This window comes from Rhinoraja longicauda, chromosome 21 (genome assembly GCF_053455715.1).
Source record: "Rhinoraja longicauda isolate Sanriku21f chromosome 21, sRhiLon1.1, whole genome shotgun sequence".
NCBI lineage: Eukaryota > Metazoa > Chordata > Chondrichthyes > Rajiformes > Arhynchobatidae > Rhinoraja > Rhinoraja longicauda.
This window is the reverse complement of record NC_135973.1, coordinates 29,771,238-29,795,676: the sequence shown is the minus strand read 5'-3', so window position 1 is coordinate 29,795,676 and position 24,439 is coordinate 29,771,238. Positions and strand designations below refer to the sequence as shown.

The 24,439-nt window shown below is 41.0% G+C and overlaps 1 protein-coding gene across 1 annotated transcript in view; it reads left to right on the top strand.

Annotated features, from left to right (window-relative positions):
- emp2 (epithelial membrane protein 2) overlaps positions 1 to 23,162 on the top strand; it is a 41,585-nt gene extending 18,423 nt beyond the window's left edge. The window contains exons 2-5 of the mRNA XM_078418199.1: positions 11,150 to 11,245; positions 12,292 to 12,388; positions 15,281 to 15,421; positions 19,290 to 23,162. Of these exons, the coding sequence (XP_078274325.1) occupies positions 11,168 to 11,245; positions 12,292 to 12,388; positions 15,281 to 15,421; positions 19,290 to 19,456 (483 nt within the window). The 5' untranslated portion in view covers positions 11,150 to 11,167 and the 3' untranslated portion in view covers positions 19,457 to 23,162. The remainder of the gene's footprint in view (positions 1 to 11,149; positions 11,246 to 12,291; positions 12,389 to 15,280; positions 15,422 to 19,289) is intronic.
- Positions 23,163 to 24,439: the final 1,277 nt, after the last annotated feature.

Below are 24,439 nucleotides of genomic sequence, written 5' to 3'. Positions count from 1 at the left end.
TAAGCTGCTCTATCCTTAACACATTCATTTCTTGAATGTTGTTGGTCGTGCCATCAATTATTACCTGCTCCGATCTGCTCTTGAAGGTGGATGTCCGTCTCTTAAACCACTGTGGTCAGTGTGGTGGATCATTTCTGGATAAGGAATTCTGAGATCTTGTCCGAGGACGATAAGGAGGGGAGATATATTTTCAGATGGGGGTGTCAGTGAGGCCCGAGGGTGGCGTTTCCACACATCTGCTACCTTTGACCATCTTGGCAGTAGAGGCTGTGGGTTGGAGAGGTGCTGTCAGAGCAGCCCATGAATGGTGGAGCTGAATGACTTGCTCTCTTACTGACCCTTGGTGTTTTATCCCTCGCATATGATTATTTTTTTAGGTTAGAGATACAGCATGGAAACAGGCCCCTTCGGCCCCCCGACTCCGCACCGACCAGCGATCCCCGCACATTAACACTACCCCACACACACTGGGGACAATCTTACACTCGTACCAAGCCAATCAACCTACAAACCTGTACCTCTTTGGAGTGTGGGAGGAAACCGAAGATCTGGGAGAAAACCCACGCAGGTCACGGGGAGAATGTACAAGCTCCGTACAGACAACACCCGTGGTCTGGAATGACCCTGGTTTCTGACACTGCAAATTATGTAAGGCAGCAATTCTACTGCTGTGCCACTGTGCCATGCTAAATCTATGAATCTATCCATCTATTTTAATCAAATGTGTTGTATGCAAACTGGATTCAGGGATGATTGGACAGGATGGGGAATAAACACCTCGATTATCTTCTGCATGCCTTCCAATTTGAAAATGAGAATTGATCAACTGAGATTGATCTCAAAATCCTAAATACTGTCGCAGTACAGCAGAACATGAGAGATAAAACATTTGGACAGGTCGGTGAATAGACAATAGGTGCAGGAGTAGGCCATTCAGCCCTTCGAGCCAGCACCGCCATTCAATGTCCATGACTTATCATCCACAATCAGGACCCCATTCCTGCCTTCTCCCCATATCCCTTGACTCCGCTATCTTTAAGAGCTCTATCTAACACTCTCTTGAAAGCATCCGGAGAATCGGCCTCCACTGCCTTCAGGAGGCAGAGAATTCCACAGATTCACAACTCTCTGGGTGAAAAGGTTTTTCCTCATCTCTGTTCTAAATAGCCTACCCCTTATTCTTAAACTCTGGCCCCTGGTTCAGGACTCCCCCAACATTGGGAACATGTTTCCTGTCTCTTGCGTGTCCAATCCCTTAATAATATTATATGTTTCAATGTTCCCCTCTAATCCTTCTAAATTCCAATGTATACAAGCCTAGTCGCTCCATTCTTTCAACATATGACTGTTCAGCCATCCCGGGAATTAACCTCGTGAACCTAAGCTGCACACCCTCAATAGCAAGAATGTCCTTCCTCAAATTTGGAGACCAAAATTGCACACAATACCCCAGGTGTTGTCTCACCAGGGCCCTGTACAACTGCAGAAGGACCTCTTTGCTCCTGTACTCAACTCCTCTTGTTATGAAGGCAAGGATATGGGTTAAAAGTAGGTAAGGTTTGACTAGCGTAGATGTGTACCTTAATTGGCTTGATGAGTTAGGCTGAAGAGTCTATTTCTATATGAGTCTATACTATATGACTCTGACTTTACAAGCCATAATCAAGATCAAGATCAAGATCAAGATAGATCAAGATCAAGATCAAGATAGATCAAGATAGCTTTATTTGTCATCCAATATTGGACGAAATTCGGTCACCCACAGTCCAACAATAAAAGCATTAAATAGGCATTCAAATTACACAACCCCAAAACCCCCAAAACACAGTCCAACAATAAAAGCATTAAATAGGCATTAAAATTACCCAACCCCAAAAACACACAAAAAAAGAAACATCCATCAAAGAAACATCCATCACAGTGAGTCTCCTCCAGTCCTCTCTCTCCTCACTGTGATGGAAGGCCACAATGTCTTTCCCTTCTCCCGCTGTCCTCGCCCGCAGTCAGGCTGTTGTGGTTGCAGGCCGCACCGGACGGTCCACAGCGGCCCGAGCCTAAGGCGCGTCGCGTCGCAGCCGCTCCCGCAGCCTCCGAAAACGGCCGGCTCCGCCGATGATAAGTCCGATCCGGGGCGGGCGAACACGCTGCTGCTGCCGCTGTTGCTGCACGTCGGAGCGGTAAACTCAATAAAGTTTAAATAATAGAGGGAGGAAACTGAGTTACGTGCTACTTTTGCCTTTGTATTTTGTTCTAGTTCTGGTCCCTTTCAGGGATCGCAGTGCAAGTGGTTCTTCTTTCTTGTTCCACAATACCCCAACCCGTTGCCCCTCTCTGAGCAGATCCTGCTTCCCTCAGTCTGGATTTTGGCTTCATTTTGTCATGGTTTTGTGAACATACCAAAGAGTTTTATGGTTAACAAACTACTTTTTTTAAGTCATTGTTTCAATGTAGGAAAATAGTGATTAATGTGCTCGGGAAGCTCCCAGCCCCACAGCCCTTGATTTCAACTGACGGGAGCACGACAACAAACACCATCGGGTCATTCTGGGGAATGTGCTCCCGAAGACAGTCTCTGCTTGTCCACTACTCCACTATGTGGGAGCACTGTGATAGTGAGACCTTTAGTTTAGTTGGATCCATAGGGAGGGAGGGAGTTGCAGGCAGAGAGGGTGTGGGTTGCAGAGAGAAGGTGGAACATACAATGTGGCCAGAATCACCCATGATGTGGAGAAGAGGGCGCAGCCTAAGAATGAAAGGACGTACGTTTGGAAAGGAGATGAGGAGGAATAGCATTAGTCAGAGGGTGGTGAATCTGTGGAATTCATTGCCACAGGCCAGGTTGCTGGGTATTTTTAAGGCGGACATTGACAGGTTCTTGATTAGTACGGGTCTCAGTGGTTGTGGGGAGAAGGCAGGAGAATGGTGTTGAGAGGGAATGATAGATCAGCCATGGCTGAATGGCGGAGTAGACTCGATGGGCCGAATGGCCAAATTCTGCTCCTATGATTTATGAACCTATAATGATCTAGCCTGGTGATATCATACATGATGCATTCACTGGCAAGGCCTGATATAATGAAGTACGGGTACGTTAGGGGTGCCAACTATCTTACTCCCAAATATGGGACAAGGCCCCCCACATGACCTCATCCAGCCAGTGGCCACGTGCTCCCGCTCCACCAATGGCGGGCCGCCCGGGCCGGGAAGCGGGTAGCTACACAACCTCCGTCAGGCGAACACACTCGGCCCCGCTCCACGAACACACTCCGTTAGCCTACCCTGTCCGGGCCTACAGCGGCCCCTGGGCCTAATACGGGAAAAGGGCGGTCTTGTACGGGACAAACCAATTTAGCCCAAAATACGGGATGTTCCGGCCAATACGGGACTGGTGGCAACCCTAGGGTACATGGAACACAATGTGTAGGAAAGAACTGCAGATGCTAGTTAGACTTCTCTAACTTCAAATAGCCCTTGCTTTCCCTCTCCACCCCCCCTCCCTTCCCAGTTCTCCCACCAGTCTTACTGTCTCCGACTACATTCTATCTTTGCCCCGTCCACTCCCCTGACAAGAAGGACCTCGACCCGAAACGTCATCCATTCCTTCTCTCCAGAGATGCTGCCTGTCCTGCTGAGTTACTCCAGCATTTTGTGTCTACATGGAACACGAGCTGCGGGTTTAGTAGTTTTCAGTGCTCAGGATAAATGCTTCAGGATAAATTCACCACAGTCAATTCTGAGTTTTAATGGGAGTGGGTGGCATTATAACAAGCACACTGTAAGGGAATACTTCCCTCCTGAGTAAGTAGGAGTATGTTTACTGCTCTCTCGGATCATCTCACTTCAGCTCCGAATTCTTTGCTCCCCCTGGAAACCGCAACACTGTAAATGAATCTATAGAGATGTTTATTTTACACTGGCGTCTTGTGGGAGAGAGAATACTGCGTTACATTGTTCCTCACGCATGCTAACATTGCTTTCGTCTGCCATTGATCTTGCCTGTGACTGGTTGTGTGGAGTAAACAGTCCTGGAGTATGTGCATGTCTTCTCGTGAGATAATCTTTCGACAGCTCCAGCAGTGGGGCTAAAGAAGATGCACAGCAAAGAATGTTTGAATGTTTATGTAAAGGAAATTGCAAGCAAGCCATCAACAATGACTAACTGTCTGGTTATAAAACATACTGTTTTACTACTAGGCGGTTGCAATGGGAAAGGTGCAGTTGTCAAGTATAGTCACAGAGTGATACAGCATGGAAACAGGCCTGTTGGCCCAACTTGCCCACACCGACCAACATACCCCATCTACACTAGTCCCACTTGCCTTTGTTTGGCCCTTTTCCCCCTAAACCTGTCCTTCCTATGTACCTAACTAAATGTTTTTTAAACGTCGCAATAGTACCTGCCTCAACTATCTCCTCCGGCAGCTCAAGTACTATACACCTGTAAATAGATGACTATTTGCAGATTATTGTTGCTGTCATTTAATGCTATTTGACTCGCGGAAATAACAAAGATGGAGCAGGAAATTCTGTGACTGGGTATTCCCACATTGCTTTTAAAATTCCTACAAAATAAAAATCTATCCAGGTTGACATATTTGGATCTCTGTTCATTTATCTCATTATTTGCTATTTTTGAATGATTCACTTTGCTTTCTTTCTTTTCAAATCTTTTTATTAAATTTTTTAAAAAATAAGCAAAACAGTGATATTGATACATAGGGATCAGGATTACATTAACATTACATTCACTTTCCAAGATTGTGGGCTTCCATTTCCCAGATCATTATCTATCTCTCTCTTCATTAATGCAAAATCAAGGGCAGTGTGAAGTATTTGGGCAAGTCAACCCTAGTAGTGGGTTCTTAACCTCTTAAGTCCATGGCGGAGTGTACAAACGCATAGAGGCAAACACATGGTCCTGGAATCTGGAGAAGAAAACAAACTGCTGGAGGAACTCAGCAGGTCAGGAATAGTTCATGTTACAGGTAGAGTCCCTGTATTTGGGCGTCAAGTCTTGATACGCGGTCTAAATCTAAAACATCAACTATTCCGTTCCCACCACAGATGCTGTCTAACTCACTGAGTTCATCCAGCAGTGTATTTTTTGCTCCAGATACCAGCACCTGCCGTCTGCTCTGTCTTGGAGGTATGTGTAGTTTCATCAAGGACTCTTTGCGATTTAATTATGGATAATTTCAGAACATTGTAACACTGAGAGCAGATAATCAGATGATTCTACCCTTCCTTGTAGATGGCCTTAAAGCAGCAATCGTGTCCCAAATGCACGATCAGAAAATAGACACAAAATGCGGGATTAACTCAGCAGGACAGGGAGCATCTCTGGATAGTAGGAATGGGTGACATTTCCAGTCGTCCATACCTTCTCTCCAGAGATGCTGCCTGTCCCGCTGAGTTACTCCAGCATTTTGTGTCTATCTTTGGTGTAAACTCTGCAGTTCATTCCTACGCAAGATACAAAAATCCTGATTCTGGTAACCACCCCTCCCCACTCCTGCCTTGTGAGTTGAATTTATAAATGTTACAGATGTTGGTTGGTACACAACTGGAAGTATTTCAAGAAATCCATCTTGTCCGTAAAGAGGGCAATCAAGATCCTAATCCAAATATAGATTTTGGTTGATGTAATGTTTTAGCAGCGCCCCAGTACAGTACAGTAATTATGTTCAAAAGGATTGGCTCCATAATCTTGGCCACATGGTCTACCCAAAGGCCAAATTTTGTGTGTGTGTGTGTGTGTGTGTGTGTGTGTTTGCCAGATAAAATATGTAATAAACGTAGGGTTCAGGATTGAATTGCTGTAGTAAAAATCCTGTAAGCAATTTTAAATTGAACTTTAAAGTGTAATTCCACACGACGACTGTTATTGCATTATTTTGAAAATGGCAGTTTTCAAAATGGCAGTTGCAGAGATTATTTCAATGTTTGCAAGTTAAATATGGAAGCAATTCTGGTTATTATTTGCATATTTTTCTACCCAACACATTCCTAATCTTGGAGCCAAAACTTACCACTAAAGAGCAGCCACCCAGTTCTGAGACCGATGAATGTGTGTAAATATCCATGTTTTTTTTCCACTCTGCCGCCTTGTGTGGTTTGTCTTTATGCAACTATAGTTTGTCATTCCTAATCTCTGTGGATATCAGAGATTCTTGTTGTTTTGATCGTTTAGATTATCTTTGATGATTGCTGTCAAGAAAAAATAGGCAATTTATCTTATTTGGTGATGGAGCATAGTGTGACTCATTAACCAAACGTGCATGTGTGTTTAGGATAGAAAGACCTTGGGTATTCATTGGCAGAGGGGTTATTGTTGGAAGGATCTATTTGCAGGTGGGAATGAGATGGAGATCCTGTAAATTCAGTAAATTCAGTCTACATTATGAAGTACATGCAGATCAAAGTGGAATCGGATGGTGTTTAACAGCTATAAAAAGTAGGGATTCCTACTGTAGGAATGCTATGTATCTTTTCCAATCAGTTTCATTCATATTCTATCTCATGTTTCCATTTTAATTGTGTAGGAAGGAACTATAGATGTTGGTTTATACCGAAGATAGGCACAAAGTGCTGGGGTAACTCAGCGGGTCAGGCAACACCTTTGAGGGAAAAGAGTAGGTGACAATAGATAATATACAATAGACAATAGGTGCAGGAGTAGGCCATTCAGCCCTTCGAGCCAGCACCGCCATTCAATGCGATCATGGCTGATCACTCTCAATCAGTACCCCGTTCCTGCCTTCTCCCCATACCCCCTCACTCCGCTATCCTTAAGGGCTCTATCCAGCTCTCTCTTGAAAGCATCCAACGAACCGGCCTCCACTGCCTTCTGAGGCAGAGAATTCCACACCTTCACCACTCTCTGACTGAAAAAGTTCTTCCTCATCTCCGTTCTAAATGGCCTACCCCTTATTCTTAATCTGTGGCCCCTTGTTCTGGACTCCCCCAACATTGGGAACATGTTTCCTGCCTCTAATGTGTCCAATCCCCTAATTATCTTATATGTTTCAATAAGATCCCCCCTCATCCTTCTAAATTCCAGTGTATACAAGCCCAATCGCTCCAGCCTTTCAACATACGACAGTCCCGCCATTCCGGGAATTAACCTAGTGAACCTACGCTGCACGCCCTCCATAGCAAGAATATCCTTCCTCAAATTTGGAGACCAAAACTGCACACAGTACTCCAGGTGCAGTCTCACCAGGGCCCGGTACAACTGTAGAAGGACATCTTTGCTCCTATACCCAACTCCTCTTGTTATGAAGGCCAACATTCCATTGGCTTTCTTCACTGCCTGCTGTACCTGCATGCTTCCTTTCATTGACTGATGCACTAGGACACCCAGATCACGTTGAACTCCCCCTCCTCCTAACTTGACACCATTCAGATAATAATCTGCCTTTCTATTCTTACTTCCAAAGTGAATAACCTCACACTTATCTACATTAAACTGCATCTGCCATGTATCCGCCCACTCACACAACCTGTCCAAGTCACCCTGCAGCCTTATTGCATCTTCCTCACAATTCACACTACCCCCCAGCTTAGTATCATCTGCAAATTTGCTAATGGTACTTTTAATCCCTTCGTTTTGGGTTGAAGAAGGTCTGAAGAAGGGTTTAGACTCGAAACGCCACCCATCTTTTTTCTCTAGAGATGCTGCCTGACCCGCTGAGTTACCCAGCACTTTGTGTCTATTTCCATTTTAATTGTATTTGGTATCTTAATGATGGGGGTGGAGGGGATCTGAAATCTGGCATTGACTTTAAAGTATTCAATTCATCCCAGTGTTGATGTTGCTGGGCCAAATAATTCTGCTTTTATGCTGAAAGATACCAGGAAAATTGACAATGTAACTGAAGACTCACTAGTCAGCCAAAACTGTAAACAGTTTCTGTTGATGCGGTGTATGGTAGCAACACTGACCACTAGAATGCAAATTTGTACCAGCATCTGCAGTTATTTTCTTACACTAGAATTGAAATGATAGGGTAATAACCCTGTCATTAAAATTGCTATTGCTGTGTTTATGTACTAATTTCTAGAATGCCTCTGGCAGGTACTCCCACAGTCAAGAAATATGTAGATGAGTGCTTAAAATTCCATGATTTATAAGGTTAAGGCCAAGTGGTGGAATGTGAGGGGAACTTCAATGGCCATCAGGGACACAAGACCTGTTCAACGCTGTATGACTGACGATATGTAACCATTGCTATTTCCTGGACATCTTTTAACCCCCCCCCACCACCACCCTTCCTTTCTCCTGGTAAAGTTGTTTTTTCTTTTCTTTCACCTCTAACTTGTTGACAGATAGAGCTAGTAATCACACTTTGTTGTATCTAGAGTTAGATAGATCTATTATATCTGCCCATCTTTGAATGTGGAAATAAATTTGTGGCACTCAAATAATGGAACTCAGCCAATTTCACTGCATTCTAATGTTCAGACCTTTTCAGAACTAATATACCATACATTTTGTAGATGTTTTAAAACTGGTTATATCTCTTGTAACAGGAGCATGGGATGTGGTTCTTCTCCATAAAATGGCTCCTCAAGTAACTCTTCAATCTGCCTCTCTTTTGTTCTATTTCCAAATGAGATGCTGGAGGTTATAATGAAGAACACGCATGCATTGAAGGAGCACTTGGCACCGCAACAGGAGTGAATCAGTTTAGTTTGCATATCGTACAGTGGACCACACCCAGAGCTGTTTAGAAAAGGATCATCAGTGAAGCATCTGACTACGGACGAGTTGAATCCTTAGTGACATTTGCTTTATGCACATTGACATTCAGATCTTTGTCCAAAACTCTTTTGTTTGGGTGGAGGGAGGGTCTGAGTTTGTGGGTGGGTGTGGTGAAAGACTTTGTGTGGGAGGTACATTGTGGTTTACATTTTGACTGAGTGCATTGAATGCATTCTGAACAGCTTGCTAACAAAAGAGACGATTGTTCATATCTGGGAAGGAGGATTTACTGTTGATGACTGGATTTAGGCTCTGAACTGCATGCTTCAAATCAACCAAGGAATTATGACCTTCGGGGATATTAAAATATGTTGCACTTTTACAAACTGGGTGATGAATAAAACTCTGCATATATTATTTTTAAATAGGCAGGTAAGAGGTATAACCTAAAAGTCCATTTTTAATTTACTAATTTTTAATTGAAATACTTTCTTCCCGTAACTTGGGCATTATTTGAATCTCTGTTTACTGTTATTTATTTAAGAGGTGTGCCAAAATACACAATCAGTCAGTGGGAATCCTATTCAATTTGGAGGTGGTTGTGCAATCTCTGAATTAGCACCCATCCAATCATTTAAATACTTTTCTGCCTGCTTATGGAGCATTTAACAAAACGTTTTGTTTCTTACTCATTTTAATAACTTATATTCATATATATGAAGTAAAAAGACATTAAAATTAACTGACTTGTTTTTTTTCATTCTAAAAACAAATGAAACATTAATCATGGGTTAAAGATAATTGTTTGTATTTCGACAAAAACTGTGCTCCGAGCAAATAATTACATTTAAACTAAAAAAGTAGATAACCAGCAACATCTAGAAGAAAAAATTGTAGACACTAGAGGCCGCAGATGCTGGAATCTTGAGCAAAACAACAGCACACAGGATCAGGCACGATTGGAGAAAGTGGACAGATGTCATTTTGGGTTGGGATCCTTCTTCAAGACTGTAGGGCGATAGGTAGTGGAAAGAGGGGAAGGGGTGGACAAGTGACTTGTGGATCCAGGTATGGAGTGGTAGGAGAGAGATAAGTCGGGTGGGGGAGAGAAAGGTAGGGACAGTTACAAAGGCTGGAGGTGAAGAGTGGAGAAGGCAGATGCTACAGGTAATGGAACCTGATAAGGTGGGGAGTGAAATATAGAACTAGAGGAAGGCTTGCTGCGTGGATGGGAATGGGAGATGGAGGGGGTAGGGATGGACGGTGAGCAGGTAGAGGAGGAGAAAGGAGTTGGATGATATGCAGGTAGGGCAGAAAATGGTGTTGGTGAGAAGACCTGGATAGATCAGAAAGAGAAAGTGAGAGGGGTGGAGATGGTCACCTGAAATTGGAGAATTCAATATTCATGTTTGAAGGTTGGAAGATTGCAGGTTACCCAAGGGTAAAATGATGTACGGTTCTTCCAGTTTACGTGTGGCCTCGCTCTGGCAATGGAGGAGGCCAAGGACAGGACTGATGTGGGAACGGGAGTGGGAATTGAAGTGGCTAGAAATTGAAAATCCCAGCTGGCTAGTCAGTGCACACGGTCTCACTGATGTAAAGGAGGCAGGGGTTTGGGAAGACGGGTGCCAGGGGCTACGGAGAGAAAGCAGGAGGTTGGGGTTGAGAGGGAAAGGTGGACTAGACATGGTTGAGTGGCAGAGTAGACTTGATGGGCTGAATGGCCTAATTCTGCTCCTACAACTTATGAATTTATGAGGCCATATTGAGAGCTCCAAATGCAATATGAAGTACAAATAAACCTTTGTCTCACATGTATGGGCTGCTTTGGGTCCCTGAATGAAGGTGAGGGAGGTGGTGTAGGGCACGGGATGTAAGTTTTGTTCCTGATGAGTTTTCTTGACTTTCTAACTTGATGGTAATCTACCACATTGACTTCTAAGTGACCCAGTACCCTCAAGCCTACTTCTGGAGTTCTAATCATACAATTCAATTTTTTTTAAAATTGGGAATGCAAAGGATAACATTCTCTACATACCTGAAGGAGGCAAGGAAGACTTGATCTGCCTCAGTCAGGGTATTAAGGAAAATTGATTGATTCACCAGTGCTAATATTGAAAATCATAGTGAACCGCTTCAAATCTTTTGAACATACATCACCTTACCAGAGCTCTGGTATTTTTCTTTCATAGGGGCGCGGATGGAATAATAGACTGTCCAGATTTTAAAATGGTTAAGCAAGCCGTATTACATGAGAAATATCTAAATTTGATGGTTTTGCCAGATGTGCTTGGTTCCAAATGTAATGTCTGTTCCTTCCACAAAAATGTTCCCGTGAATTGTACAGGCTTGTATTTTCCATCATACTGCACCATGCACACCGTGTATAAAGGAAGAATGTGAAAACTTAAATTGTCCCCTTTTTGTTTTTGTTTTTGTTTTCAGCAAACTTGAAGTAACAAGATGTTGGTCCTCCTGGGATTTATTCTCGCCTTCCACATAGCAACCGCAGCACTGCTGTTCATCGCCACAATAGATAATGTGAGTGAACTCGAACTCTCGAGACTTGAATTCTGCCGAGGTGCACAGGAACACAATTTTTGAGAATTTTGTTAAATTACAGATCAGCGATCTTATAAAATACTCATTTTGTGGAATGAGATTAGGAACACTCTGCTGAATTTCCCTCCTTAAGAGTCTGGGTTTGTCTTCGAGCTAGAGCACCAACTTGCATTTTAACACACCTCTGAGCTCTTCATAGAAGCGTGAAGGAAATGATCAAATGTTCAGCGAGAAAATAGTTAATCAGGAAGTTTGGTCTAAAGTTTGGTTACATCTTCCTTATGGATAGTTATACCTATTTTTAGATTTTATATTTAGATAGTCTGGCTTTTGTAAAAATAGGCAAATCATACATTGCAAAGTAAGTACTGTATTGAATACCTGACCCATTATTGTGGTGTACTGCGATTTTTAGTTCGTGGACAAATCCTAACAACCTGGATTTGAAAACATCATTAGGATCCATAGTTGGACTGATAGAAAACAGGGAAAGCAATTTAACAGTGAATAAATGTGAGGAGTATAAGTGAACTGATGAAATCAGCAACCGAAAGGGTGGTTTGGTTTAAGGCAGAGAAATGTGAAGGAATGTACTTTGATGGGAGAACAGTATTTTAAACGTTAAAAAGGGGTAAAAGGACACAGATGCAATACATGTTCATTTTGTAAAATGATATAGTATATTTTAAACATAATATCTTGACTGATTAAGAAGTACATATTTACAAAAGGAAAAGAAAAACAAATGTTCTAACACACATTCAGAAAGGATTTTGATAAATTGGGCTAATGTATGGGATGAGAACTGGGATCATGACCTTTATTGCTGTAGGTGTAATGAGTTGACTGGTCTTGCTCATAATTTTAAATTGACCAACAAAATAAATGGATCTGTGAAATGTAAATAAATTGTAATTAGGGAACAGAAATTTTAGACGTTCCAATTTCAATTCGCGAGTAACATTTGAAGGGGAAATGCATTTTAATCTATTTTGCCTAATTATCCCAAATATTTCACGCCACAGGCCTGGTGGAAAAACGACATCAGCAGCACTGATATCTGGCAAACCTGCTACTTCAATACATCGGCATGCAATGATGAAACTATTTCTGGTTATGGAGGTAAGTCCACAAATTGACACATGGCTTAATATATTTAATCTTGAGGTTCTCGGCTGGGTGATGATGAGAAGATATAATTAAATGGAATGTTTAGAAAAAATATTGTCTTAGAGGTCGCAGGGGCCAGAAACCCCTGTTCAAGCTTTGCCACAATGGCAGAGGGCATTATCTCTGCCAGATATTTGTCCCTGACCTCAATATCATTCTAAGGATCTGCAAATCTACTGGAGCCTTTTCTTGAAGATTGATTTGGAACTGACCTATTCCGATTTGGGTATCCAGGCAAACCATTTTTCTCCAGTGATGCTGCCTGACCCACTGAGTTACTCTAGTGTCCATCTTCCATTCAGTACCTGAGTAATGTTTGGTGGGCAACTTTTTTGATCAGGACAGTACCTTCCATATATCAGCAATACCATTTATTTCCATCTTTGTACATTGCCTGAAACAATTCCTTCCTCTGCTCATCTGTTACTCAAACCCTCACCATCGTTTTACTCCAGAGATGCTGCCTGACCCACTGAGATAAGTGTGAGGTTATTCACTTTGGAAGTAAGAATAGAAAGGCAGATTATTATCTGAATGGTGTCAAGTTAGGAAGAGGGGATGTTCAACGAGATCTGGGTGTCCTAGTGCATCAGTCACTGAAAGGAAGCATGCAGGTACAGCAGGCAGTGAAGAAAGCCAATGGAATGTTGGCCTTCATAACAAGAGGAGTTGAGTATAGGAGCAAAGAGGTCCTTCTACAGTTGTACCGAGCCCTGGTGAGACCGCACCTGGAGTACTGTGTGCAGTTTTGGTCTCCAAATTTGAGGAAGGATATTCTTGCTATTGAGGGCGTGCAGCGTAGGTTCACTAGGTTAATTCCCGGAATGGCGGGACTGTCGTATGTTGAAAGGCTGGAGCAATTAGGCTTGTATACACTGGAATTTAGAAGGATGATTGGGTATCTTATTGAAACATATAAGATAATTAGGGGATTGGACACATTAGAGGCAGGAAACATGTTCCCAATGTTGGGGGAGTCCAGAACAAGGGGCCACAGTTTAAGAATAAGGGGCAGGCCATTTAGAACGGAGATGAGGAAGAACTTTTTCAGTCAGAGAGTGGTGAAGGTGTGGAATTCTCTGCCTCAGAAGGCAGTGGAGGCCAGTTCGTTGGATGCTTTCAAGAGAGAGCTGGATAGAGCTCTTAAGGATAGCGGAGTGAGGGGGTATGGGGAGAAGGCAGGAACAGGGTATTGATTGAGAGTGATCAGTCATGATCACATTGAATGGTGGTGCTGGCTCGAAGGGCTGAATGGCCTACTCCTGCACCTATTGTCTATTGTTACCCCAGTGTCCTTTTGTGTATTAACCAGCATCTGCAGTTCCTTGTTTCTACATTTCCTCACCTGTGCTATTGTTTCCTCGAGACTTTACTCTGGTGTTCTTCTGTTTGACATGCAGTCGTGCAGCGGGTAGGGCTGCTGCCTCTCAGCGGCAGAGATCTGTGTTGCATCCGTTTGTGTGGAGTTTGCATGTTCTCCCTGCAACTGTGTGGGTTTCTTCCCATATCCCAAAGACATTAGTTTGTATGTTAATTGTCCGTAGTGTGTAGCGAGTGGTTGTGAAAGTGGGATAACATAGAACGAGTGTGAATGGTGATGTGCGGGCCTGTTTCCATGCTGCAATGTGGCAGCATCAATTCAATAAAACAAGAGCTGTACTGACCATATCCTAACTCGCACATTTTCTAATCTATGAGCACTGCTGTGTTTGAGTTGGATCCTGGTTTGCCTTTCCCTCAATTTTTTTTTAACTGCTTGCCCTTCTCCAAACTCTGGAATTCCCCCTCTCCCAAAACCATCTGAGCCTTTATCACTCCTTCCTTATAACGTCTTCCTTAAATCCTGAGGGCAGTAGCAGTATAACAGGAGGGGAGGGCAAGTGAAAGGTGGATCGGCATCTACAGCCTCTTGTGTCTTTCACCAAGGACCTTGGGTAATTTGCCATAAACGCTCCGCTTATTGACGTTGCTGGTGGCAGAGACAACATCATTGTGATTTCTAGCAGAGGATATCATTCCTACTGTATTGTCTGTCTTTGGCAAACTCTAATCATGGACAAATGGGTGTAACTGAATCCTACTCTGCTTTTCTCCAAGAACATTATAAATGTAAAAGGACCTTGGGGCTTGAGTGGCATATTTCCATTCTGGTTAGTGGTGTCCTAGCCTATTATCTTTAAGTGCTTTACAAACACAACAAGGTCAACTTCAGCTGGTCATCCTAAATTTAGATCAAAGATGAAATCTCCACCTGCTAGATAAGTAGCAACTGAAGATTTACATTTTTGGCAACACGCTGTGCAGAAGAGATACTAATGATTGTGTTTAGTTTACAACATCCAATTTTTTAAAGAGTTTGTTTTAAGAATCAAGTAGATTCCCTGGGGATTTGCTAAAGCATAGATTTTCCCACAGATAGACAAGGAGAGTAACAGGGGCATTGATTAGTTGGCAGATGTGAGTAGCTATATATTGTTGATGTTTTGCCTTTACTCGCTGAGATGAAACAGGACACAGAGAATCCATAAATGGAGCTGGGTGGGATGGGTTGCTTGTGGGAAAGTTAAACATTATACAACAAGACTATAATTAATATTATTTCCATACCGTGCGCCAATTGGATTTTTGGACAACAATTTTGGTCTTTCATCTCTTAATTTTTATAGAATTTTGCATTTGATAACTAGCTGATTTAAAAAATCTGAAATACACTGCTGAAATTTAACAACAAAGTAGTAGAGAAAAGTGCTGAGTACTTTTTATGATCAAGAATTAGCTTTGTGTTTTTGATTCTCTTACAGTTTGGGCCAATACCTGATCTCTATGATTATCTTTCTTTTGCAGATTGCATCAAGGCAATACAGGCGACAATGAGTCTGTCGGTGATCTTCTGCTGCCTCTCCTTCATTGTGTTTGTTGTTCAACTGTTCCGCCTGCAGAAGGGGCAACGATTTTTCATAGCGGGAACTCTTCAATTACTTTCTAGTAAGTGTGTTCATGTGTATCTACAGTAAAAATGCTTGCTCACAAACTCTATTAAAAGGATGGAAGCCAGGGAGGGGATTCTAGAAGCAGCTCGACACAAGTAACATGTTTTCTGACTGTGATCATGGGTCCCTGCTTGTAGTTTCCATCGTCTTCTGGCTTGGTCGGGTCACTCTGCACTTGTGGATCATCCTGTGCTGTGCATCCCCTTGTATGATCCCATCCCTGCACCCATTGCATCTCTCTGGAGATCCTATTCTCTCTCTTCTGCACATTCACTTTCTTGAGGAGGGATGGGGGAGATTGGGGGGGGGGGGTGTGGAGGAAGGGAGAGGGATGGGGAGCGAGGGAGAGAAGAGTGGGAGGGATGGGGGAGGGAGGGAGAGGGATGGTGGGGAAGGAGGGAGAGGGATGGGGAGGGGAGGGAGGGAGGGGGGGATGGGGGGGGTGTGGAGAGAGAGAGGGGAGAGTGATGGGGGAGGGACCTGCACCCTAGGGTACCTGGCAGGATTTTGGCACCCCAGGGTGGGAGCAGTTGAGGAGGGTAAATCAGACACCGCTGGATGGGGGCAAGGGAGTGGCACCCTCGGGTGCTGGAGAGGGATCAGACACCTGGGGATGTGGGAGGATAGAGGACCTCACTCCCCAGGTTCTCTGCCACAGAAGGCAGTGGAGGCCAATTCACTGGATGTTTTCAAGAGAGAGTTAGATTTAGCTCTTAGGGCTAACGGAATCAAGGGATATGGGGAGAAAGCAGGCTGTTTGTGGATGATCGGCCATGATCATATTGAATGGTGGTGCTGGCTCGAGGGGCCGAATGGCCTACTCCTGCACCTATTTTTCCCAGGGACATTCCCAGGGATATGAAACACTTGTGTCATCACTTGCACGTTTGATGTCAGCTTTCAGGTACATGTGATCTCTGACAAATGTTTTTTCTGCTGTGTACCTTTTACCCCCATCTGTGATGTTCGATGAATATAATTTTCATCAAGCACTCAATCATGAAGTCACCTCCTTGAAGTGAACACGAGAAGGTTGCCCTTCAGTATTTCAAAGGGATCGCTCCGCCTTGCAGCTCCTCGGTTGCCAAAGTCTGGTTCCCTGGGGCGTTGTCCCAGTTAACAAGACTAGATGCCACCCAGACTTCACAGCATCAGTGTCACATTATACACTCAAAGGAGATTATCTGTCAATTTAACGTTGGCATTATCTTGCCCTAATAGTCATTTGCTTTGTTCCACCCACTGCCCTCTCACAACCTCTCTGCTACCTAGACTAACTTGCCATTTCCTCTTTCTCAGTTCTGATGAATGGTCATGAAGCTGAAACTTTTCCCTTTCCACAGATGCTGGCTGACCTGCTTAGGAGTTCCAACATTTTCTGTTTGTAATTTGAGAAGGCTGAAAGCCAATTCCTTCACAGCTGGTTTGTGCAAATTGTGAGATCCTATTTGACACTATGTTGGGCCATCCACATTCCAATACTGTCAGCTGCTGCCCTGTGCAGTACTGGTTGCCTTTCCTCTGTTTTTTTCCATTCATATTTGTTACTTTTAGATTATTCTGGCTCACGCCTCTCTCCCACCGGAAAACAACCCCTGTATCGTGCCCAAGCTGTCACTAGCTCCACTGGTCTCAATAACTCAAGAAGTGTTGAATCTCAAATTCGCATCTTCTGAATTCAAACTCGTTAATTGTCTTTAATTTTTTTTGTTGTAACTTCGTGTCTCTTTCCACACCTTTTGAATTTGGTCTCCTGTGCATTTCCCCTACTTTAAATCCATCTGTGATGGTCACCAGCTGGCTTCTTAGTTATTCTCTCCCTAATTGACTGTTTCCTTTTGCCTCATCACCTTTTCTGGGCTGAGATGAAACATTTTTTGCCCAACACTTGAGTCGCCTATTGTGTTTGCCACTATGGTTCAACTGTCTGTCCTTTTGTTTTTCCCCGTGTAAAGTGTCCTTTATATAGTTCTTGATTAAAATTCCTCTTGAAACATAAGTTGTTTATTACATGTTTAACAGTCCAATAATTAGCAATAAGGATGCCAAGCCACCTCCTCAAAATACACTGTTAAATCTGCAACACATCGCATACTGATTTGTAAAAATGTAGCAATAAAGATGTTAAATGATTCACTTTTCCTTTGACTGAACCCTTGCTGAGCTTATACAGTGCATTCAGAAAGTATTCAGACCCCTTCACTTTTCCACATTTTGTTACATTACAGCCTTATTTTAAAATGAATTAAATCTGGTTTTTTTAATCATCAATCTACACACAATACCCCATAATAAAAAAGCGAAAACAGTTGTTTAGAAATTTTTGCAAAGTAATTAAAAATAAATAACTGAAACATCACATTTGCATAAGTATTCAGACCCTTTGCTATGACACTCAAAATTGAGCTTAGGTTCATCCTGTTTCCATTGATTATTCGTGAGATGTTTCTACAACTTGACTGGAGTCCACCAGTGGTAAATTAAATTGATTGGACATGATTTGGAAAGGCACACACCTGTCTATAAAAGGTCCCACAGTTGACAGTGCGAGTCAGAGCCAAAACCAAGCCATGAAGACGAAGGAATTGTTCGTAAACATCCGAGACAGGATTGTGTCGAGACACAGATCCGGGAAAGGGTATAAAACAATTTCTGCAGCATTGCAGGTCTCGAATAGCATAGAGGCCTCCGTCATTCTTAAATGGATGAACTTTGGAACAGCCAGGACCTTTCATAGAGCTGGCTGCCTGGCCAAACTGAGCAATCGGGGGAGAAGGGCCTTCGTCAGGGAGGTGACCAAAAACCCAATGGTCACTCTGACAGAGATCCAGAGTTCTTCAGTGAAGATGGGAGAACCTTCCAGAAGGACAACTATATCTGCAGCACTCCACCAATCAGGCCTTTATGGTAGAGTGGCCAGATGGAAGCCACTCCTCAGTAAAAGGCACATGACAGCCTGCTTGGAGTTTGCCCAAAGGCACCTAAAGAACTCGCAGACCATGAGAAGCAAGATTCTCTGGTCTGATGAAACCAAGATTGAACACTTTGGCCTGAATGCCAAGCGTCACATCAGGAGGAAACCTGGCACCATACCCACGGTGAAGCATGGTGGTGGCAGCATCATGCTGTGGGGATGTTTTTCAGCGGTAGGAACTAGGAGACTAGTCAGGATCGAGGGAAAGATGAACGGAGCAAAGTACAGAGAGATCCTTGATGAAAACCTGTTCCAGTGTGTTCTGGTCCTCAGACTGGGGCGGAGATTTATCTTCCAACAGGACAATGACCCTAAACACACAGCCAAGACAACGCAGGAGTGGCTTTGCGACTAGTATGTGAATGTCCCAGCCATAGCCAGGACTTGAACCTGATCAAATATCTCTGGAGTCACCTGAAAATAGCTGTGCATCAACACTCCCCATCCAACCTGACAGAGCTTGAGAGGATCTGCAGAGAAGAATGGGAGAAATTACCCGAATACAGGTGTGCCAAGCTTGTAGCGTCATACCCAAGAAGACTTGAGGCTGTAATTGCTGCCAAAGGTGCCTGAACAAAGTACTGAGTAAATGTGATATTTCAGTTATTTCTTTTTAATTACTTTGCAAAAATTTCTAAACATCCGTTTTCACTTTTTTATTATGGGGTATTGTGTGTACATTGATGATTACAAAAAAATAAAAAGAATCCATTTTAAAATAAGGCTGTAACGTAACAAAATGTGGAAAAAGGGAAGGGGTCTGAATACTTTCTGAATGCACTGTATATGTAGCTGCCTGCAGAAAATTGAAGTGATTTCTTCCTGGATGGTCACAGGTCTGTGTTAGCAAATGAATTCCATTAACATATGATTTTCTCTTACTTTGTAGGTCTCTGTGTAATGATTGCCGCTTCCATTTACACAGACCAGGAACAAAACTTCCATAGAAATCTGCATGTAGGATACTATGGATACTCCTACATTCTTGCCTGGATCGCCTTTGCCTTCACTTTTATCAGCGGGGTGATGTACATTGTTTTACGAAAGCGTAAATAGAGGCTTGGATTGATGTAACCCTTCATGTACCACTTCGGAGAAATTTTGTTTCTGGGGGAACTTCAGCAAGATCGCCTGCAAATATAATAAACCTTTTGTAAAATAATTATCAAATTAAGCAAAAATGTAATAGCTAATTTTGCAACTGTTTTGAAGCCTTTTTAGTAGTTACAAATTCTCTAAAGATCAGTTTGGCATAATTTTAATAGAAAATATTATCATGTAATTCATTGGTTGTTTTTTTTTCATTGAAGTAGTGGTCTCCTATTCCACCCTCTTTAGTCTTTCTCAAAATTGGCTAACTTTAGTAAGTTTTCCGATTACACAAATTTACACCACACACATAAAAACACAATTTTACTGGATATTACCAATCAAAATGATTTGGGATAAAATATTCTGAAAATATTACAACAAAAATAAAGCTTAGAAAAATAAACAGTGTTTGTCTATAGCAGTAAACTCTATGGAGAACCCACTGGGAAAGTGATTATTTTCCAATTATGGTGCATTGAAAATTTAACAAACTGTACCGATATACTGAAATGGGACAACTGATATACTTTGTACAGATAATGAATAGCTACATGTGTTCAGTAAGACCATGGGTAGTTTTTAAAATAATTCATTTTTAATTCTTGAAAACTTTAGGTTAAATGACTGCAATGCCAATTCTATCCACAATTGTTCTAGATTCAGTGATGTGTAAATATACCCAGGTTGATGAGTAGAATTAATTTGGATGGGGGAGAGTGGATGATTAAGCAGCCACCTTTCAAATGCAATTTGAATCAGATTCTATATTGGATTAGGTAAATGATTTAATTTTGAACTACATTCTATAGGTAAAACATGGATGGTACAGAGATGAACAGTTGGTGTTGCTGATGTTCCAGAGACCAAGGTTCAATCTTGGCCTGTGATACTGGGTGGAGTTTCCATGTTGTCCTGGTGACCACTGAGTTTCTGCTGCATGCTCTGGTTTCCTCTTCCATCGCATTTTATGACTAATGCGAGGTGGTGGCAGCACATTTGGGGAGAGGCTTCTGGAGGTAATTGAATGAGCATGTAAGAGAATACGTAACAGGAAAATAAGTGGAGGAATGGGACTGATTTGGAATGTTCTGAGGGCAAGTATGGGCTTGATGGGCCAGATGGCTGCCCTCATGTCCTCAGAAAATATGGAAAATAAATAAATGAAAATAACTGCATTCTGGCAAATAATCAAAAGGAAACCTATAACCATTCCCACCTTCCAAATTATTAAGTGTAATTTTATACTGGCTAATATTAAAATGTAAAACAAATGCTTAGAATTAATAATCTCTGAATTTGAAGAGAATTTGATGTCTGTGCCCACTTGTACATTTTATTTATTAGCATTACATAAACCATCTCTGTAAGTGCAAAACACAAGGGAGAACTTGTTCTCTCGAAACACTGCTAAATCAATACAAATGAGTTGTTTCTGATCGTTTTTGGCTCAAAATGAGTAGGTAAAGGAAAACTTTACTGGATTTTTTATTTCAGAATTTTGTCCTTCAGACTTAAGGCTTTTTAAAATTCATTTGTTTCACAGATGTGACACTAGGCTAGTTTTCGTGTGCAGATTATTTAGTATGCACTCACTGAAAGCTTGCCTCCTGCAAGACAAAATTCTCAGTTGTAGATTTTCTGTTGTTAGATGTCCCAGGAATATTTTTAAACTTTTGCTTTTTCGTAACCATGATACTTTTAACTCATTTACTGTGATTACACTCTGGCCCTATAAAACACTGATCAGAGAACTGCCAGCATAGTTTTTTCCCCATTATTAAGATAAATCAAATGAGGTTTCCCCAGAAATAAGGAACTCTAGACAAGAGTCTTGATCACCCTAACATTTGTGGAAACAAAGTACTGTTGTAAATGAATACTTGAATTCAGCATTATGTTGGTGCTCCTTGTTTTCTTCCTGGTTTTGATTGCAGAAGCTTTGAAATCCAAACATCAGACAGAACCTGCTGCACAGATGTTTTTTGCTCTCAATGTTTTCCATTCCTGCACTTATTTTTATAATTAGAGAATGAGCATCAACTTAAATTGAAAATAATTGCACTCAATCTTTTTCATTCAACCTCCTGGCAAGGGAATATCTCATCATTCAAAGAACTTCCATCCCAGTGAACTGAATATTATTTTTAAAATCAACTTTAATTTTTAAATAAAAAGACTCAAATGTAGGAAATGCCACTAAAGATTTAACTTGCTGAATAATGACCATCGTTACATTAGTGTAAAATGGTTACAGCGCATTCTTGTGACTTCCAGTGGCAGAATGAACGTACTGTCAAGTAACCAATTAATAGCTTGCTTTTTCAAATATTTTCTTAAAACATAAAGCCTATGAAAGCCATGACTTTTTTTTAATTGCCAGTGTAGCCATGTTTATAGCTTAGTGAGCAAACATTCCTTTTATATAAAATGTTAGGGGTACATCTTTTTTGATAATTCAACAGCAGTTGATATAACCAATAAAATGATAATTTGTTAAGTGCAATTGCACATATTTATAATAGTTTTCATAGTGAGGATTGCATGTTTGATTTTTGCCAGTGGGTTCCATTTGCTAAGTAGAGGTAAAGATTTTTTTTTGATAATTAGTCCATCCTCTGAATTTCTCAGCCTACAAACAATATTTTTAAATTTTCACTTAAAGGATATCATATTCATGTGGTATTGCAGTAACCACTGATTCTTAAATTGGTGCTTTCTGCCACAATATATTAAGGTCTTATTTTTGTAATGTATTTATTGCATGCTAATTTGTTATCAGTGCTTTTTATTCTCATAATATTGTGCACATTGAACTAGCTCATACATGCCCAGAATAAATTTACATTTATACATTAATATCTTGTGCATAATATATGACTTTCTCTTGCAATGACACATAAGAATTTAATCCATTTTCTGCTTCAATTATTGGGCAGAGATTAAAAATCTATTGAAGGTTAGAAAGGGCAGGACACTTTCTGGATATTTGTGTGTATCATGAACATTGATAGATTTGCATGCATTTTGCCTTATTGGCCATTATTCACAAGTTGACTTGTTCTTGACTCAACTTGATTTCTGTCATTGAGTAATATGGTTTATTATATAAATTAGATTTGTTTCAAATGTTGTAGCTCAAATTTTAGCACAAACCTGTGATGTTTTTGCATTGCTAAACACTAATCTAATAGTTAGCAAATGACCTAGGATTAATTTCAAACTAAAGTTAGTAGATTTTTAAACGGAAAAGCATGATTATGTAAATCCTCTATTTTAACTAGCTGAAATTGTGATCTTGTATATAGTCCAACATTATTCTTGTATGTGGTAAACTTGGATCTAATGGATTAAATTAGCCATGAGGAATTGTGGGTTTAAACATTTGGGGGTTAGTTTTAATTAGTTATATTTCTTTGGTTGTAATCTACCATATTTTGTTTTCAAAGACACTTTTTAGAAAATATTTTCTATCCTCTTCCATGTATAGTTTAAAAAGCAAGGTTGAGTGTCTTAATAGTAGTGGGGTTGTTTATAACCTGGCATTTTTATCTAGATTAGTTACCATGATTCTACAACAATGTAATATAGACTCTGGTAAAGAAATCCAAAATTTATGAAATGATAATTATCTGTATTTTGTTTGTGTAATAAAGTACTGCCTAGCAAATTACTAATTTGTGTATACTGTCCCAATATTTGTTGCCATCGGATAACAAAAATGAATTAATTTTGTCTGAAATGCAATCTTCTTAATTCTTGCCTACATGTGTACATCCGATAAAGGGAAACAAGTTGGAGAATTGAAAATACATACTTTTATAAATAAAATAGCTCTGCAGTGTTTTGGACGTCTCGCTGTGGCAAACTTTGCATTTAAACCCACATCAGAGGCCTTTCTAATCTTGTGATAAAGAGATCCAGTCACAAATTAGAGTGATTAATACAGCACAGATCCAGGGGCCACTGAGTCCACACCAACCATCAACTATCTATTTGCATTAATCCCATATCCCTCCCCCTTTTATCCTCTCTACATCTCCCCAAGAGGATTTTCATATGGGATATCGTTGTTTTGTTAAATCACCTGTAGTTGTGAATATTGTAAACAAGGTGCTGTGAATACTTGGATTATATATGATCTGTGAAGAATTAAAATTTTAGGCTGACATTTTTACTTGATCTTATCCAGATTATTTAAACTGGAGAACTCTTGATATTGCCATTTGTAGGAATTGGGCGAGCTATGCTTCTGAATTGTAGTGCACACTAGCTAATTGAAGATTGTCTTATGGTTAATTATTGGGTTTTCATAAGAGGGGTGGTATTTCCGCTAGTATGGCCTGAATCAACTTCTTATGACATTTGTTGATGATCACCAAGCAAGTTATTAAAAAAAATATGTTGGGGATAGTGTGCAGATTAGGCAGCATCCATGGAGAAAGAAAATTAATGTTTTAGTTCAGTGGTTATACATCAGAACTGGAAAAATGAGAAAAAGTGGGGACAATAATTGGTACCAGAGTGATGCCTCAAGGAAAAATAAATGCAGTACCCATCTTCAGGTTAAGGAGCAACAAATTGACCCCCAGAACCAGCAATGAGTTTTAAAAGATGCAGTGAGAGTAGATCTTGTTTATTCTATAGCTGCCAGATGGAAATCCTCCAATAGTTGCAATTTCAAATTGTTAAACTTAAATGAAGTGTATTCACATGTTCAGAGCAGCATTTATCAATGAGAAATAGAGGAAGATGTTAATATTCTCATACATTGAGATAGGCAATGCACAACTTAAAGCACAAGTCAATGTTCTAAATTATTTTTACTACCAGAATGAAATTTAATACTGGAAATACATTTTCATAGTTTTCATTAAGAATTGTGGTTTATTCAACTCCAATTTAAAACTGCATTCTGTACACATGTACATTTGTACAAAGTAATTAATT